The sequence below is a fragment of the Procambarus clarkii genome, chromosome 5 (genome assembly GCF_040958095.1).
Source record: "Procambarus clarkii isolate CNS0578487 chromosome 5, FALCON_Pclarkii_2.0, whole genome shotgun sequence".
Lineage (NCBI taxonomy): Eukaryota > Metazoa > Arthropoda > Malacostraca > Decapoda > Cambaridae > Procambarus > Procambarus clarkii.
The window spans coordinates 23,321,352-23,339,640 of NC_091154.1; the positions used below are offsets into that span (position 1 = coordinate 23,321,352).

At 42.9% G+C, this 18,289-nt stretch overlaps 2 protein-coding genes across 2 annotated transcripts in view; one reads left to right on the forward strand and one right to left on the reverse strand.

Moving 5' to 3' along the window:
• Positions 1-6,737: 6,737 nt before the first annotated feature.
• LOC123765667 (protein MGARP-like) lies at positions 6,738-9,647 on the forward strand. The gene is made up of 2 exons (XM_069303001.1): positions 6,738-6,820; positions 9,176-9,647. The coding sequence occupies exons 1-2, from the start codon at positions 6,738-6,740 to the stop codon at positions 9,645-9,647; spliced, it is 555 nt and encodes a 184-aa protein (XP_069159102.1).
• A 978-nt stretch (positions 9,648-10,625) lies between these two features.
• The window catches only part of LOC138351320 (adhesive plaque matrix protein-like), a 10,532-nt gene continuing 2,868 nt past the window's right edge, over positions 10,626-18,289 (reverse strand). Inside the window, exons 2-3 of the mRNA XM_069303005.1 lie at positions 17,730-18,278; positions 10,626-11,702 (exon numbers count right to left, since the gene is read on the reverse strand). Of these exons, the coding sequence (XP_069159106.1) occupies positions 10,626-11,702; positions 17,730-18,278 (1,626 nt within the window). The remainder of the gene's footprint in view (positions 11,703-17,729; positions 18,279-18,289) is intronic.

Below are 18,289 nucleotides of genomic sequence, written 5' to 3' on the forward strand. Positions count from 1 at the left end.
ATGCCAGGCTGGCCAACATACGAACGGCATTCAGAAACTTGTGTAAAGAATCATTCAGAACTTTGTATACCACATATGTCAGGCCAATCCTGGAGTATGCAGCCCCAGCATGGAGTCCATATCTAGTCAAGGATAAGACTAAACTGGAAAAGGTTCAAAGGTTTGCCACCAGACTAGTACCCGAGCTGAGAGGTATGAGCTACGAGGAGAGACTACGGGAATTAAACCTCACTTCGCTGGTAGACAGAAGAGTTAGGGGGGACATGATCACCACATTCAAGATTCTGAAGGGGATTGATAGGGTAGATAAAGACAGTCTATTTAACACAAGGGGAACACGCACAAGGGGACACAGGTGGAAACTGAGTGCCCAAATGAGCCACAAAGATATTAGAAAGAACTTTTTTAGTGTCAGAGTGGTTGACAAATGGAATGCATTAGGAAGTGATGTGGTGGAGGCTGACTCCATACACAGTTTCAAGTGTAAATATGACAGAGCCCGATAGGCTCATGAATCTGTACACCTGTTGATTGACGGTTGAGAGGCGGGACCAAAGAGCCAGAGCTCAACCCCCGCAAACACAACTAGGTGAGTACAACTAGGAGAGTACACACACACACACACACACACATCCCCTCCTCATCCCAGTATCCTCTGAGACCCTGTTATCCACCTCACAGGTCCTCACACCCATGGAACAGCCTCCTCACCAGCAGAACACTCACCAAGGAGGCGATTTGAGAAGGGACAGAAGAAAGTGAGCCTCAAAGCGATGTACACTAACATAGATGGAATTACAAATAAAGCAAATGAGCTTGGAGAACTGGTACTAGAGGAAAACCCAGACATAATAGCCCTCACAGAAACAAAGATCACGAAAACGATAACAAATGCAGTGTTCCCACAGGACTATTATGTTATGAGGAAAGAGAGGGAAGGAAGAGGTGGGGGTGGTGTAGCTCTGCTGGTAAGAAAAGGCTGGGATTTTGAGGAGATGGATATTCAGGGCTGTGAAGGCTTCAGTGACTACATAGCAGGTACTGTAACAAATGGAGGGGAAAAAATTATAGTCGTAGTCATATATAATCCACCCACCAATGACAGAAGACCTAGACAGGAATATGATAGAAACAACATGGCCACCATTAACATAATAGAAAGAGCAGCTTCTGTTGCTAGCAGGAATGGATCTGGACTACTAATTATGGGAGACTTCAACCATGGGAAGATAGATTGGAAGAACAGAGACCCGCATGGAGGACCAGAAACATTGAGAGCTAAGCTGTTGGACGTGGCAACAAGAAACTTTCTAAGCCAGCACACCAAAGAACCAACAAGAATGAGAGGAGAAGATGAACCAGCAATGCTTGATTTGATATTTACCCTAAATGAATGGGATATAAGGGAAGTTAAGATGGAAGCGCCCTTGGGAATGAGTGACCACAGTGTATTGAACTTTGAGTACCTGGTAGAGCTAGGACTTATCTCCCCCCAAAAAGAACTAGGAATCAAAAGGCTGGCATACCGAAAGGGGAATTATGAACAGATGAGAAGTTTCCTAAGTGAAATACCTTGGGACACAGACCTCAGAGACAAGTCTGTACAGGGTATGATGGACTATGTTACCCAAAGTGTCAGGAGGCAGAAAACAAGTTCATCCCGGCCCAAAGGGAAAAATCCGAGAAGCAACAGAAGGAATCCATGGTATAATAGGGCATGTATGGAGGCGAAGAAACTGAACAAAAAGGCGTGGAGGAACTTCCGGAATAACAGAACACCAGAAAGCAGAGAGAGATACCAGAGAACCAGGAATGAGTACGTCAGGGTGAGAAGAGAAGCAGAGAAAAATTTTGAAAATGATATAGCAAACAAAGCCAAGACCGAACCAAAGCTACTCCACAGTCACATCAGAAGGAAAACAACAGTGAAAGCACAGGTATTGAAACTTCGAACAGGCGAGGACAGGTATACAGAGAATGACAGAGAGGTGTGTGATGAACTCAACAAGAGGTTCCAGGAGGTCTTCACAATAGAACAGGGTGAGGTCACTGTGCTAGGAGAAAGGGAGGTAAACCAGGCGGCCTTGGAGGAGTTCGAAATTACGAGAGAGGAGGTCAAGAGACACCTGCTGGATCTGGATGTTAGAAAGGCTGTTGGTCCAGATGGGATCTCACCATGGGTACTTAAAGAGTGTGCAGAGGCACTTGCTTGCCACTCTCCATAGTGTATAGTAAGTCACTAGAGACGGGAGACCTACCAGAAATATGGAAGACGGCGAATGTGGTCCCAATATACAAAAAAGGCGACAGACAAGAGGCACTGAACTACAGGCCAGTTTCTTTGACTTGTATACCATGCAAGGTGATGGAGAAGATCGTGAGAAAAAACCTGGTAACACATCTGGAGAGAAGGGACTTCGTGACAAATCGCCAACATGGGTTCAGGGAGGGTAAATCTTGCCTTACAGGCTTGATAGAATTCTACGATCAGGTGACACAGATTAAGCAAGAAAGAGAGGGCTGGGCGGACTGCATTTTCTTGGATTGTCGGAAAGCCTTTGACACAGTACCGCATAAGAGGCTGGTACATAAGCTGGAGAGACAGCAGGTGTAGCTGGTAAGGTGCTCCAGTGGATAAGGGAGTATCTAAGCAATAGGAAGCAGAGAGGTACGGTGAGGGGTGAGACCTCCGATTGGCGTGAGGTCACCAGTGGAGACCCACAGGGCTCTGTACTCGGTCCTATCTTGTTTCTGATATATGTAAATGATCTCCCGGAGGGTATCGATTCATTTCTCTCAATGTTTGCAGACGATGCTAAAATTATGAGAAGGATTAAAACAGAAGAGGACTGTTTGAGGCTTCAAGAAGACCTTGACAAGCTGAAGGAATGGTCGAACAAATGGTTGTTAGAGTTTAACCCAACCAAATGTAATGTAATGAAGATAGGTGTAGGGAGCAGGAGGCCAGATACAAGGTATCATCTGGGAGAGGAAATTCTTCAGGGGTCAGAGAAGGAAAAAACTTGGGGTTTGATATCACGCCAGACCTGTCTCCTGCAGCACATATCAAACGGATAACATCAGCGGCATATGCCAGGCTGGCCAACATACGAACGGCATTCAGAAACTTGTGTAAAGAATCATTCAGAACTTTGTATACCACATATGTCAGGCCAATCCTGGAGTATGCAGCCCCAGCATGGAGTCCATATCTAGTCAAGGATAAGACTAAACTGGAAAAGGTTCAAAGGTTTGCCACCAGACTAGTACCCGAGCTGAGAGGTATGAGCTACGAGGAGAGATTACGGGAATTAAACCTCACTTCGCTGTAAGACAGAAGAGTTAGGGGGACATGATCACTACATTCAAGATTCTGAAGGGAATTGATAGGGTAGATAAAGACAGTCTATTTAACACAAGGGGAACACGCACAAGGGGACACAGGTGGAAACTGAGTGCCCAAATGAGCCACAGAGATATTAGAAAGAACTTTTTTAGTGTCAGAGTGGTTGACAAATGGAATGCATTAGGGGGTGATGTGGTGGAGGCTGACTCCATACACAGTTTCAAATGTAGATATGACAGAGCCCGATAGGCTCAGGAATCTGTACACCTGTTGATTGACGGTTGAGAGGCGGGTCCAAAGAGCCAGAGCTCAACCCCCGCAAACACAACTGGGTGAGTACAACTAGGTGAGTAACACACACACACACACACACACACCACACACACACACACACACACACACACACACACACACACACACACACACACACACACACACACACACACACACACAAATATATATATATATATATATATATATATATATATATATATATATATATATATATATATATATATATATATATATATATATATATATTAATATATATATATATATATATATATATATATATATATATATATATATATATATATATATAACTAACTGAAAACTCACACCCCAGAAGTGACTCGAACCCATACTCCTAGGAGCAACGCAACTGGTATGTACAAGACGCCTTAATCCACTTGACCATCACGACCGGACATAATGGTCAAGTGGATTAAGGCGTCCTGTACATACGCATATATATATATATATATATATATATATATATATATATATAATATATATATATATATATATATATATAGTATATATATATATATATATATATATATATATATATATATATATATATATATACATATACATATGTCGTACCTAGTAGCCAGAACGCACTTCTCTGCCTAATATGCAAGGCCCGATTTGCCTAATAAGGCAAGTTTTTCATGAATTAATTGTTTTTCAACTACCTAACCTACCTAACCCTAACCTAACCTACCTTTTCCGGCTACCTAACCCAACCTAACCTATAAAGATAGGTTAGGTTAGGTTAGGTAGGGTTGGTTAGGTTCGGTCATATATCTACGTTAATTTTAACTCCAATAAAAAAAATTGACCTCATACATAATGAAATGGGTAGCTTTATCATTTCATAAGAAAAAAATTAGAGAAAATATATTAATTCAGAAAAACTTGGCTTATTAGGCAAATCGGTCCTTGCATAGTAGGCTGAGAAGTGCGTTCTGGCTACTAGGTACGACATATATATATATATATATATATATATATATATATATATATATATATATATATATATATATATATATATATATATATATATATATATATACACTAGCAGTACCCGGCCACGCGTTGCTGTGGCTGTGAGCCTTTCCTGTCCCTTTGTTCCTCCCCACCAATCTCCATTCCCCCATCCTTTCGTCCCCCACCATCCCAAACTTCCCCGTCCCCTCGCCCTTCCCCACCATTACCCCCTCCCTTGTCCCTTCGTCCTCCCCACCATCTCTGACTTCCGTCCTCTCATCATCCCCACCATTCCCCACTCCCTCGTCTGATGCCTTCCCAAATGGTCTGATATTCCCATCAGAAAATTGGGAACATCAAGTGATCTGATGTTCCCATCACTGAAATATAAGAAAAACAGTTAAAAATTAAATGAAAATATGAAAAAATACAAAAATAAACTATACTCACGAAATGAACGGTATGGTAAACAACACAGCTCAACTAAAACACAATTCACACAAAATAATTAAATCAAAATTCAAATAAATCTAAATCTATGAAAATTTAATATATGAATGCAATCAGAAACCTTGAAATGGAATTGTAACATATTTAGTATTGCATATGTGTTCTTACATGCAACAGATGGCGCTGTTTTTCAAGAAAAGCATAGTTTTACCTGTCACAGGTGTGGCATCTATACTTATACTTACGAAATGAACGGGCATGGTAAACAACACAGCTGAATTCCAACACAATGTCACGCAAAATAATTCAATAAAATATGAAATAAATCGAAATCTATGAAAATAAATTTATCAATCTAATCGGACACATTGAAATGGAATTGGTGACATATTTAGTATAGCGTTGGTGTTGCTATTATGTGCAACAGATGCGCTGTTTTCAAAAAACGCATGTTTTTATTTATTTATTGATTGATTTATTTATTTATTTATTTATAAACAAAAGGTACATTGGGTTTATGAGAAGACACAAGCGTTCACAATCCAGCGGATCGAGGAATCAACTTAATCAAACCTAGCTCAACCTAACCTAACCCAAACTAACCTAATCTAATACTAGTCAAAACCAGATAAGCTAAACTAGCCCACTAGAGCCTAACCAAGCCTAGTACAGTTTAACATAACAATATATACGGTTTTAACCAACAGAAAACGAGCTTCGACGAATTGTCATGTGTCCAAAACGACCAAACGACGGTGGATGTACTTTGATTTTACATGAGAGCCACTTATACTAGTTGCCGCGACGAGGATAGGAAGCTGGCGGCTTGTCAAAGGTTACCCCATTAGCCCTGTTGATCTTTTCCAACTGTATTTTAAAACCCAGCAGAGTTTTGGCGTTTATGGCTTCGGCGGGAAGGCGATTTCACGGGTTTGAAAACCCTAATGGTGAAAAACGGATCTCCTGCTTTCTGTCCTATATTGTGGCTTGTTGAGCTTGAACCCGTTGCTCCTCGTTCGTGTTACATCTGATCTTTTAAAGAAAGTGTCCGGATCGACATTGTCCAAACCGTTCAGTATTTTAAAAGTATCGATAGATCCGCCCCCGTCATGCCTGGCTAGCAGTGTTGTTAGCCCTGTGGCCCTCAACCGTTCCTGACAAGAGAGAGATGACTGTGGGATGATTTTTGTTGCCCAGTGTTGCACCTTCTCCAGAGCATCTGTCTTTCTGGAGATGAAGTCTCCATATCTGGATGCAATAATCCAAGTGGGGGCGCACCAGAAACTTTTACAATTGAACGACTACTTTCTTTTCCTTGAAGGTAAAGGTACGCTTGATTATTCCCAGGGTTTGGTTCGCTTTTTTACTGCTGCTGCTCTCACTTGTGCAACTTTTAGTGAATGATGGATACTGACTCCAAGGTCACTTTTCTTCATCAGTCTGTTGTAAGGTAGTGCTGTCAATTTGGCAGTTGTGACGAAGATTGTTGTAAGGTAGTGCTGTCAATATGGCAGTTGTGACGAAGATTGTTGTAAGGTAGTGCTGTCAATTTGGCAGTTGTGACGAAGATTGTTGTAAGGTAGTGCTGTCAATATGGCAGTTGTGACGAAGATTGTTGTAAGGTAGTGCTGTCAATTTGGCAGTTGTGACGAAGATTGTTGTGCCCCACATGCAGCAAGGTCATGCATTTATCGTCATTAAAAAGCATTTGCCATTCATCTGGTCATTTGTGGAGTTCATGGAGATCTCTTTGTAAGGTCTTATGTACAGGCCTTCTGGCACACAGACATCTAACATATAGTTATCCTAGCATACAGGAATCCTAGCCAACAGGCATCAATGAAATATGTATCCTAGCATACAGGCATCCTTGCATACAGGCATCCATGATACATGTATTCTAGCATACAGACATCCTAGGATACGGGCATCCTTGCAAACAGGCATCCTAGCATACAGGCATCCTTGCATACAGACATCCTAGCATACAGGCATCCTAGCATACTAAAGGAAGGAGCAGAAGCACTGTGCCTGCCACTCTCCCTGTTGTAAAACAAATCACTGGCAACAGGGGAACTGCCAGAAATTTGGAAGGCGGCAAACGTAGTCCCGATGTACAAGAAAGGGGATAGACAGGAGGCACTGAACTACAGGCCAGTGTCCGTAACTAGCATACCATGCAAGCTGATGGAGAAAATTGTGCGAAAAAAGTTAGTCGAACATCTGGAGCGAAGGAACTTTGTGTCACAACACCAACATGGTTTCAAGGATGGCAAGTCCTGCCTCACCGGGTTAATTGAATTTTACGATCAGGCAACAATAATCAGACAATAAAGAGAAGGGTGGGCAGACTGCATATTTTTGGATTGTCAGAAACCTTTGACACAGTGCCACACCAGTAACTTGTGCAAAAGCTGGAGATGCAGGCAGGAGTGAAAGGGAAGGTACTCCGTTGGATAAGGGAGTACCTAAGTAACAGAAGGCAGCGAGTCACTGTGAGGGGTGAGGCCTCAGATTGACGAGACGTTTCCAGCAGAGTCTCGCAGGGTTCAGTCCTTGGACCCATACTGTTTCTTATATATGTAAATGATCTCCCAGATGGTATAGATGGTCTCATTGTTTGCTGATGATGCAAAAATTATGAGGAGGATTAAGACGGAGGAAGATAGTATGAGACTACAAGATGACCTAGACAGAATCCATGAATGGTCCAACAAATGGCTACTAAAGTTTAACCCGAGTAAATGTAAGGTAATGAAACTAGGCAGTGGAAACAGGAGGTCAGATACAGGATACAGAATGGGAGATGAAGTCGTTCATGAAACAGACAGAGAGAAAGATCTAGGAGTTGATATCACACCAAACCTGTCTCCTGAAGCCCACATCAAAAGAATAACATCTGCGGCGTATGCGAGGCTGGCTAACATCAGAACAGACTTCAGGAATCTGTGTAAGGAATGATTCAGAATCTTGTATACCACAGATGTAAGACCAATCCTGGAGTATGCGGCCCCAGCATGGAGCCCGTACCTTGTCAAGCACAAGACGAAGCTTGAAAAATTTCAGATATATGCCACTAGGCTAGTCCCAGAACTAAGAGGCATGAGTTACGAAGAAAGGCTGCGAGAAATGTACCTCACGAAACTAGAAGACAGAAGAGTAAGGGGAGACATGATCCCTCAAAATACAAAATTCCCACGGGAATCGACCGGGTAAACAAGGATAAACTATTCAACACTGGTGGGACGCGAACAAGGGGACACAGGTGGAAACTGAGTACCCACATGAGCCACAGGGACGTCAGAAAGAACTTTTTCAGTGTCAGAGTAGTTAACGGATGGAATGCATTAGGCAGTGATGTGGTGGAGGCTGACTCCATACACAGTTTCAAATGCAGATATGATAGAGCCCAGTAGGCTCAAGAACCTGTACACCAGTTGATTGACAGTTGAGAGGCGGGACCAAAGAGCCAAAGCTCAACCCCCGCAAGCACAATTAGGTGAGTACAACTAGGTGAGTACAGGCATCCTAGCATACAGGCATCTAGAACGCTGACACACAGCAAGAGAACGCTGTCACAGCAAGAGAACGCTGACACACAGCAAGAGAACGCTGACACACAGCAAGAGAACGCTGTCACAGCAAGAGAACGCTGACACACAGCAAGAGAACGCTGTCACAGCAAGAGAAACGCTGTCACAGCAAGAGAACGCTGACATACAGCAAGAGAACGCTGTCACAGCAAGAGAACGCTGTCACAGCAATGAGAACGCTGACATACAGCAAGAGAACGCTGTCACAGCAAGAGAACGCTGACACACAGCAAGAGAACGCTGACACAGCAAGAGAACGCTGACACACAGCAAGAGAACGCTGACATACAGCAAGAGAACGCTGTCACAGCAAGAGAACGCTGTCACAGCAAGAGAACGCTGTCACAGCAAGAGAACGCTGACACACAGCAAGAGAACGCTGTCACAGCAAGAGAACGCTGTCACACAGCAAGAGAACGCTGACACACAGCAAGAGAACGCTGTCACACAGCAAGAGAACGCTGTCACACAGCAAGAGAACGCTGTCACACAGCAAGAGAACGCTGTCACACAGCAAGAGAACGCTGACACACAGCAAGAGAACGCTGTCACAGCAAGAGAACGCTGTCACACAGCAAGAGAACGCTGTCACACAGCAAGAGAACGCTGCCACACAGCAAGAGAACGCTGACATACCGCAAGAGAACGCTGACACACAGCATGAGAACGCTGACACACAGCAGGAGAACGCTGACATACCGCAAGAGAACGCTGTCACACAGCAAGAGAACGCTGACATACAGCAAGAGAACGCTGACATACCGCAAGAGAACGCTGACATACCGCAAGAGAACGCTGTCACACAGCAAGAGAACGCTGACATACAGCAAGAGAACGCTGACATACAGCAAGAGAACGCTGACACACAGCAAGAGAACGCTGTCACACAGCAAGAGAACGCTGACATACAGCAAGAGAACGCTGTCACACAGCAAGAGAACGCTGACATAAAGCAAGAGAACGCTGTCACAGCAAGAGAACGCTGACATAAAGCAAGAGAACGCTGTCACAGCAAGAGAACGCTGACATACAGCAAGAGAACGCTGACACAGCAAGAGAACGCTGACATAAAGCAAGAGAACGCTATCACAGCAAGAGAACGCTGACATAAAGCAAGAGAACGCTGTCACAGCAAGAGAACGCTGACATAAAGCAAGAGAACGCTATCACAGCAAGAGAACGCTTTTATCAACGGATTGAACGTTGGAATATCTGAATAGAACTTTTTAATATTTGAAAAGAACACAGCCATAGAGGAAGTGAACGCTAGAACTCGCAAGAAAAACGTTAACATCACGCTTCATAAATCTGACCCATAAGGAAAGAGCGCAACATTATGAGAAATGAACGCATGAAACAGAACCCCAGCATATCGGAAGAGAAAGCTGGCACAGGCAAAAAGAACGCAGGTATATGAGATATGAACGCCAGCATACAGGAAATAAACGTCGGTATTCCCGAAATTTTGAGTTACTGAGACAGCGAGGCCGTAATTAAGTGCCACTGGAACTAAAAATGCTTCTGGGATCCGCATTTCATAGGTGGCCGCTATACGCGACTGGTCGCATTATGTAAATTAATTTAAATTTTGAGAAACGGAATTTCAGTCGCCGAAATATTGTAGGCGCTCTGATTATGCAGGGAGTCGTTTTATCAAGGTCGCATTATGCAGGTGGTCGCGTTATGGTGGTGGCCGCTATATGCTGGTGGTCGCATTATTCAGGTGGCCTCAATATGCTGGTGGTCGCGTTATGCAGGTGTTCGCTTTATGCAGATGGCCGCAATATGCACGTGATTGCATTATGAGAGTGGTCTCATTACACAGGTGGTCGCAATATGCAGCCGGTCGCATTATGCAGGTGGTCTGCATACACAAGTGGTCAGACTGGCACTTTATAGAAATAGTAAAGTCAATATTCGTACTGTATTCATATACTTATACAGTATCATTGTATTTATTTTAGTTACCTTCTGTATGCTTGAGCCTTATACACATGGGTAATGTATGATGCTTGAGCCTTATACACATGGGTAATGTATGATGCTTGAGCCTTATACACATGGGTAATGTATGATGCTTGAGCCTTATACACATGGGTAATGTCTGATGCTTGAGCCTTATACACATGGGTAATGTCTGATGCTTGAGCCTTATACACATGGGTAATGTATGATGCTTGAGCCTTATACACATGGGTAATGTCTGATGCTTGAGCCTTATACACATGGGTAATGTATGATGCTTGAGCCTTATACACATGGGTAATGTATGATGCTTGAGCCTTATACACATGGGTAATGTATGATGCTTGAGCCTTATACACATGGGTAATGTATGATGCTTGAGCCTTATACACATGGGTAATGTATGATGCTTGAGCCTTATACACATGGGTAATGTATGATGCTTGAGCCTTATACACATGGGTAATGTATGATGCTTGAGCCTTATACACATGGGTAATGTATGATGCTTGAGCCTTATACACATGGGTAATGTATGATGCTTGAGCCTTATACACATGGGTAATGTATGATGCTTGAGCCTTATACACATGGGTAATGTATGATGCTTGAGCCTTATACACATGGGTAATGTATGATGCTTGAGCCTTATACACATGGGTAATGTATGATGCTTGAGCCTTATACACATGGGTAATGTATGATGCTTGAGCCTTATACACATGGGTAATGTATGATGCTTGAGCCTTATACACATGGGTAATGTATGATGCTTGAGCCTTATACACATGGGTAATGTATGATGCTTGAGCCTTATACACATGGGTAATGTATGATGCTTGAGCCTTATACACATGGGTAATGTATGATGCTTGAGCCTTATATACATGGGTAATGTATGATGCTTGAGCCTTATACACATGGGTAATGTATGATGCTTGAGCCTTATACACATGGGTAATGTATGATGCTTGAGCCTTATACACATGGGTAATGTATGATGCTTGAGCCTTATACACATGGGTAATGTATGATGCTTGAGCCTTATACACATGGGTAATGTATGATGCTTGAGCCTTATACACATGGGTAATGTATGATGCTTGAGCCTTATACACATGGGTAATGTGTGAATGTATTGGTGGTTGTATCTAGGGCAGATCATCAAGGATATTTCCATCACTAAGAATATTATTAACACTATTATCAACAACTAACACCATCACCAACAACAATATTAAAACCATCACCAACAATATTAACACCATCACCACCAATATTAACACCATCACCAACAATAATATTAACACCATCACCACCAATATTAACACCATCACCAACAATAATATTAACACCATCACCAACAATATTAACACCATCACCAACAATAATATTAACACCATCACCAACAATATTAACACCATCACCAACAATATTAACACCATCACCAACAACAATATTAACATACCATCACTAACAATAATATTAACACCATCACCAACAATATTAACACCATCACCAACAATAATATTAACACCATCACCAACAATAATATTAACACCATCACCACCAATAATATTAACACCATCACCAACAACAATATTAACACCATCACCAACAACAATATTAACACCATCACCAGTAATAATAATAATAATAATAATAATAATAATAATAATAATAATAATAATAATAATAATAACAATAATAATAATAACAATAATAATAATAATAACAATAATAATAATAATAATAATAATAATAATAATAATAATAACAATAATAATAATAATAACAATAATAATAATAACAATAATAATAATAATAATAATAATAATAATAATAATAATAACAATAATAATAATAATAACAATAATAATAATAAACAATAATAATAATAACAATAATAATAATAATAACAATAACAATAATAATAATAATAACAATAATAATAATAATAATAACAATAATAATAATAATAACAATAATAATAATAATAATAATAATAATAATAATAATAACAATAATAATAATAATAACAATAATAATAATAACAATAATAATAATAATAATAATAATAATAATAATAATAATAACAATAATAATAATAATAACAATAATAATAATAACAATAATAATAATAACAATAATAATAATAATAATAATAACAATAATAATAATAATAACAATAATAATAATAACAATAATAATAATAACAATAATAATAATAATAACAATAACAATAATAATAATAATAACAATAATAATAATAATAATAACAATAATAATAATAATAACAATAATAATAATAATAATAATAATAATAATAATAATAACAATAATAATAATAATAATAATAATAATAATAATAATAACAATAATAATAATAACAATAATATAACCTGATATAAGTGTGGTAATAACCAATGTTTACATCAATGATTCACTGAGAAGGTTGAGGCAGCTCAGTTATAACATAAAACAAATCATCCAGCTCTGTAAATGAAACACTTGAGAATGGATCTGGCAGATTAATTGTAGGATTTGCACCGATTTGCTATTCATCAGAGATTATCTCTTGTACTCATCCGTAGCCAGAGATTATCTCTAATGCTTTAAATCTCACAAAAATTATATATAGTCAAATTATGATAATCTAATAATACTCTACTATTCGCCGGAGAATACCGCTAGTACGCTCCCATTCACTAGAGATTATCATTAGTGTTAACCCATTCACTAGAGATTATCATTAGTGTTAAACCATTCACTAGAGATTATCATTAGTGTTAAACCATTCACTAGAGATTATCATTAGTATTTAACCATTCACCAATATTTAATCACCAGTATTAAACCATTCACTATTCATTTGGCATTTTACTCAAGTTCACAAATTTAAGAATCGAAGCACAAGCATTAAAAAAAAAGTTATATAATATTCTCAGGTGAAATCACTTTGCCTATATGAATATATTATATTTGGAAGGGATATGGCACAGACTAAGAGCTGGGATATGAGACAGACTAAGAGCTGGGATATGAGGCAGACTAAGAGCTGGGATATGAGGCAGACTAAGACCTGGGATATGAGACAGACTAAGAGCTGGGATATAAAACAAACTAAGAGCTGGGACATAATGACGGAGTAAACGAGAAGTACTAAACCCCTTGGACCATCGGTGAATCGAACTCTGTCTATACAGAAAACAAAGAATGGAGGAGGGGTCGAGACAGAATTTTGAAGTGACATGACAATAAGTTCAGTTAAACTAATATGGCCCTCGTGGGGGCCACCGGAAGTGGACCAACGATGTGGCCCTCCTGAGGGCCACCGTGGGAACAGTAGAGGCAAGTGGTTGGTCAATTACAGCCCCTGGGCCCCCCCGCCCCCTGGCCCCCTGGCCCCCTGGCCCCTGGCCCCTGGCCCCTGGCCCCTGGCCCCTGGCCCCCTGGCCCCTGGCCCCTGGCCCTGGCCCCTGGCCCCCTGGCCCCCCTGGCCCCTGGCCCCCTGGCCCCAGGCCCCTGGCTCCTGGCCCCTGGCCCCTGGCCCCCTGGCCCCCTGGCCCCCAGGCCCCCTGGCCCCTGGCCCCTGGCCCCTGGCCCCTGGCCCCAGGCCCCTGGCCCCTGGCCCCCTGGCCCCAGGCCCCTGACTCCTGGCCCCTGGCCCCTGACCCCTGGCCCCTGGCCCCAGGCCCCTGACCCCTGGCCCCTGGCCACTCACGTCCACCAGTCGCAGTGAAAAACAGATGGTGTTTATTTCGTGTTAGATGTCGCCCCTGTGAGGTGGGGATGGAAGCAGAGGGGGAGGGGAAGAGAGGAATGGATGCAGTAGGGGAGTGCGAGGGGATGTAGGTGGCTAGGGAGAGGAGAGGTGGATAGGTAGGGAGAGGGAGTGTGTCTTGGAGGATGAGTGGGAGAGAGAGGTAGGGGCCAGAGTACATGTAATGTGTGTGGACCCTTGGCGTCGTGGACGACCCGTAGGCGTCGTGACGACCCTTAGGCGTCGTGACGACCCCTAGGCGTCGTGGACGACCCTTAGGCGTCGTGACGACCCTAGGCGTTGTGGACGACCCTTAGGCTTCGTGGACGACCCTTAGGCGTCGTGGACGACCCTAGGCGTCGTGGACGACCCTAGGTGTCGTAGACGACCCTTGGCGTGTGACGACCCGTAGGCGTCGTGACGACCCCTAGGCGTTGTGGACGACCCGTAGGCGTCGTGGACGACCCTTAGGCGTCGTGACGACCCCTAGGCGTTGTGGACGACCCTAGGCGTCGTGGACGACCCCTAGGTGTCGTGGACGACCCTTAGGCTTCGTGGACGACCCTTAGGCGTCATGGACGACCCTCAGGCGTCGTGGACGAACCTCAGGCTTCGTGGACGACCCGTAAGCGTCGTGGACGACCCCTAAGAGTCGTGGATGACCCGCAGGCGTCGTAGACGACCCCTAGGCGTCGTGGTCGACCCTTAAGCGTCGTGGACGACCTTAGGCGTCGTGGACGACCCTAGGTGTCGTGGACGACTCCTAGGTGTCGTGGACGACTCCTAGGTGTCGTCGACGACCCTTAGGCGTCGTGGACGACCCTAGGCGTCGTGGACGACCCTAGGTGTCGTAGACGACCATTAGGCGTCGTGGACGATCCCATAAGCGTTGTGGACGACCCTAGGCGTCGTGGACGACCCCTAGGTTTCGTGGACGACCCCTAGGTGTCTTTGGACGACCCCCAGGTGTCGTGGACGACCACCCTAGGTGTCGTGGCCGGACCCTTAGGTGTCGTGCAGGACCCTTAGGCGTCGTGGACGACCCCATAGGCGTGTGTGGACGACCTATCTACGAGTCCCCATGCAACGTAGATGTCTGAGAGCTGATTCTCTTCATAACAGATCGTTTTTATCGTTGGTGACCAGAACGTAAGAAACGCGACCAATTAGTTGACGGGGCGGACCCGTGTAGGATAGCTAACTAGCCAGCAAACTACCTGTCCTCAGGCTAGGTTAAGCTGTTAAAGCTACCGGGAGGAGGGGGGAGGGGGGCGGAGGAAGGTTACCAGGCGTTGCCCCTGTCTATCTGTCCAGCCATCTATCTGTCTATCCATCTATCTATATAAGGATCTATCTATCTATTTATATATCTGGTTATCTATCTATTTATCTATTTGTCTATCTATCTATTTATCTATTCCTCATTCTATCTATCCATCTGTCAGCCTGTCCATTTACTCTTCGTCTATCTATCTATCTATCTATCTATCTATCTATCTATCTATCTATCTATCTATCTATCTATCTATCTATCTATCTATCTATCTATCCATCCATTCACTCATCCATCTATTCATGCATCTATATATGTATTCTTCTATCAATTCATCTGTTAATCCAGCTATCGATCCATCTACTCATCTATCCATCTACTCATTAATCTATCCACCGATCTATGCATCCATCAATCTCCATCTATTCATTCATCTATATATCTGTCCATCAATCTAGCCATCCATGAATCCAACTATCCTTTAATCCATCCATCAATGAATCCGTCTACGTATTCAATGTCTGTCTGTCGGTCTTCGTCTCTCTCTGTCTGCCTGTCTCTGTGTCCCTGTCTCTCACTGACCCTGTCTCTGTCTGTCTCTCCCTGTCCCCTGTATGTGTGTCTCGCAGTCTGTCTGTCTCTTGAGTCTCTGTCTCAATTAAATCACCAGTGATTGTCTACCATTGGTGTGTTGGGGGACAGGGAGGGGGAGCTTGGATGTATAGACTACTAGGGGGGGGGGAATATAATAGTTACCCCCTTTTTCCTGAGAAAGGGGCGGGACTTGGGACTCCTGTGAAGCCTCATCACTTTTATGGGACTACGGGTAAATTATGGATAACAGGAAATTAATGTTAATTATCCCGAGATTAGTAAATAATGGTGCTTATTACTGTAAGAGTTTTCTTAATTTTTTGTTGCTTTTAAAAATAATTAGCTTTGTAGGGCGTGCAGTGCCAACAATCGACATGGGGGTGTGAATGTGACACTGCCACGCTGTTCTCTTTCGAATTTTGGCAACCTCGAGTAGCCTATGTTCATCCCATACCCCAGACCATTCCCTCTGCCAGTTTGGGTGAACCTAGCCCCAAGCGTCCGGCCTCCAACATTGGATAAACAGGCAAGAAGACATGGTTTCATGTAGGAATAGATTATATGAATTATTTTCCGAAAAAAATGTTAATATGATTATCTTTAAGATTATTGTGAACTAGCTGTACCCGGTCATGCATTGCTGAGCCACAGCAACCCTAACCCGTCCCCTCGTCCTCCCCACCATTCCCCATTCCTCCATCTCTTGTGTGTCCAAATGATCTGATGTTCCCACTACTGAAAAAAAGAGAAGAACAGTTAAAAATCATAATGAAAAACAATTAAAAAAACTATACTCACGAAATGAAAGATATGGTAAACAACACAGCTCAATTCCAACGCAATGTCAGGTAAATAAAATAATTAAATCAAAGTGAAAATAAATTGAAATCTGTGACAAATCAATTTAACAATGCAATTGGACACATTGGAATGGAATCGAAACATATTTAATATAGCGTGTGTTGCTTTTACGTCCAACATATGGGGCTGTTTAAAAAAAAAAACATCTTTTTACCTGTCAACTTATTGCACTTCAACTCCTAGAGAACCTGTAGAACAGTTCCGTGTACGCAACGCCAATTCTCGCTTGTTAGCCGTGGCACACGGCAAAATTAGTCAAATTCCTGGAGATCACTTCGACAGTACCTCTCCGCAAGAAGGTTAGAACTGCACTGTCGTCCCACCCGATTGGAAAGCACCACTCAGCGCCTCTCCGCCTATCACGTGACCTCAGGTCGCTACTCCATTGACTAATCTCCCTTCCATGCTACCAATCATCTTACTCCTCCACATCCGGGGAATCCAGTGTCGCCGCATAATCAATCTTGGCGGAAATTCTGTAACGAGCCGCCAGGTTCAATCTCGGACTAGGCGTCTCTCTCCCTCTGCATGAACTTTAAAACCAAGTAAATGGAAATTTTAGGCGTCTTGCCTGCTAATGACATTGTAAAAATTAACTTGGGGTCATCTTGCTTGTGCACAGGTGCTTGTATGATTCTTGATTGGAGGAAGAGGTTTGGCAAGCAGTTGGCGACTGCAGGACTTGTGGATGGCTGACTTGTGGATGGTTGACTTGTGGATGGTTGACTTGTGGATGGTTGACTTGTGGATGGTTGACTTGTGGATGGCTGACTTGTGGATGGCTGACTTGTGGATGGTTGGCTTGTGGATGGCTGACTTGTGGATGGTTGGCTTGTGGATGGCTGACTTGTGGATGGCTGACTTGTGGATGGTTGACTTGTGGATGGTTGACTTGTGGATGGTTGGCTTGTGGATGGCTGACTTGTGGATAGCTGGCTTGTGGATGGTTGACTTGTGGATGGTTGACTTGTGGATGGCTGACTTGTGGATGGCTGACTTGTGGATGGTTGACTTGTGGATGGCTGGCTTGTGGATGGTTGGCTTGTGGATGGTTGACTTGTGGATGGTTGGCTTGTGGATGGCTGACTTGTGGATGGCTGGCTTGTGGATGGTTGACTTGTGGATGGCTGGCTTGTGGATGGTTGACTTGTGGATGGTTGACTTGTGGATGG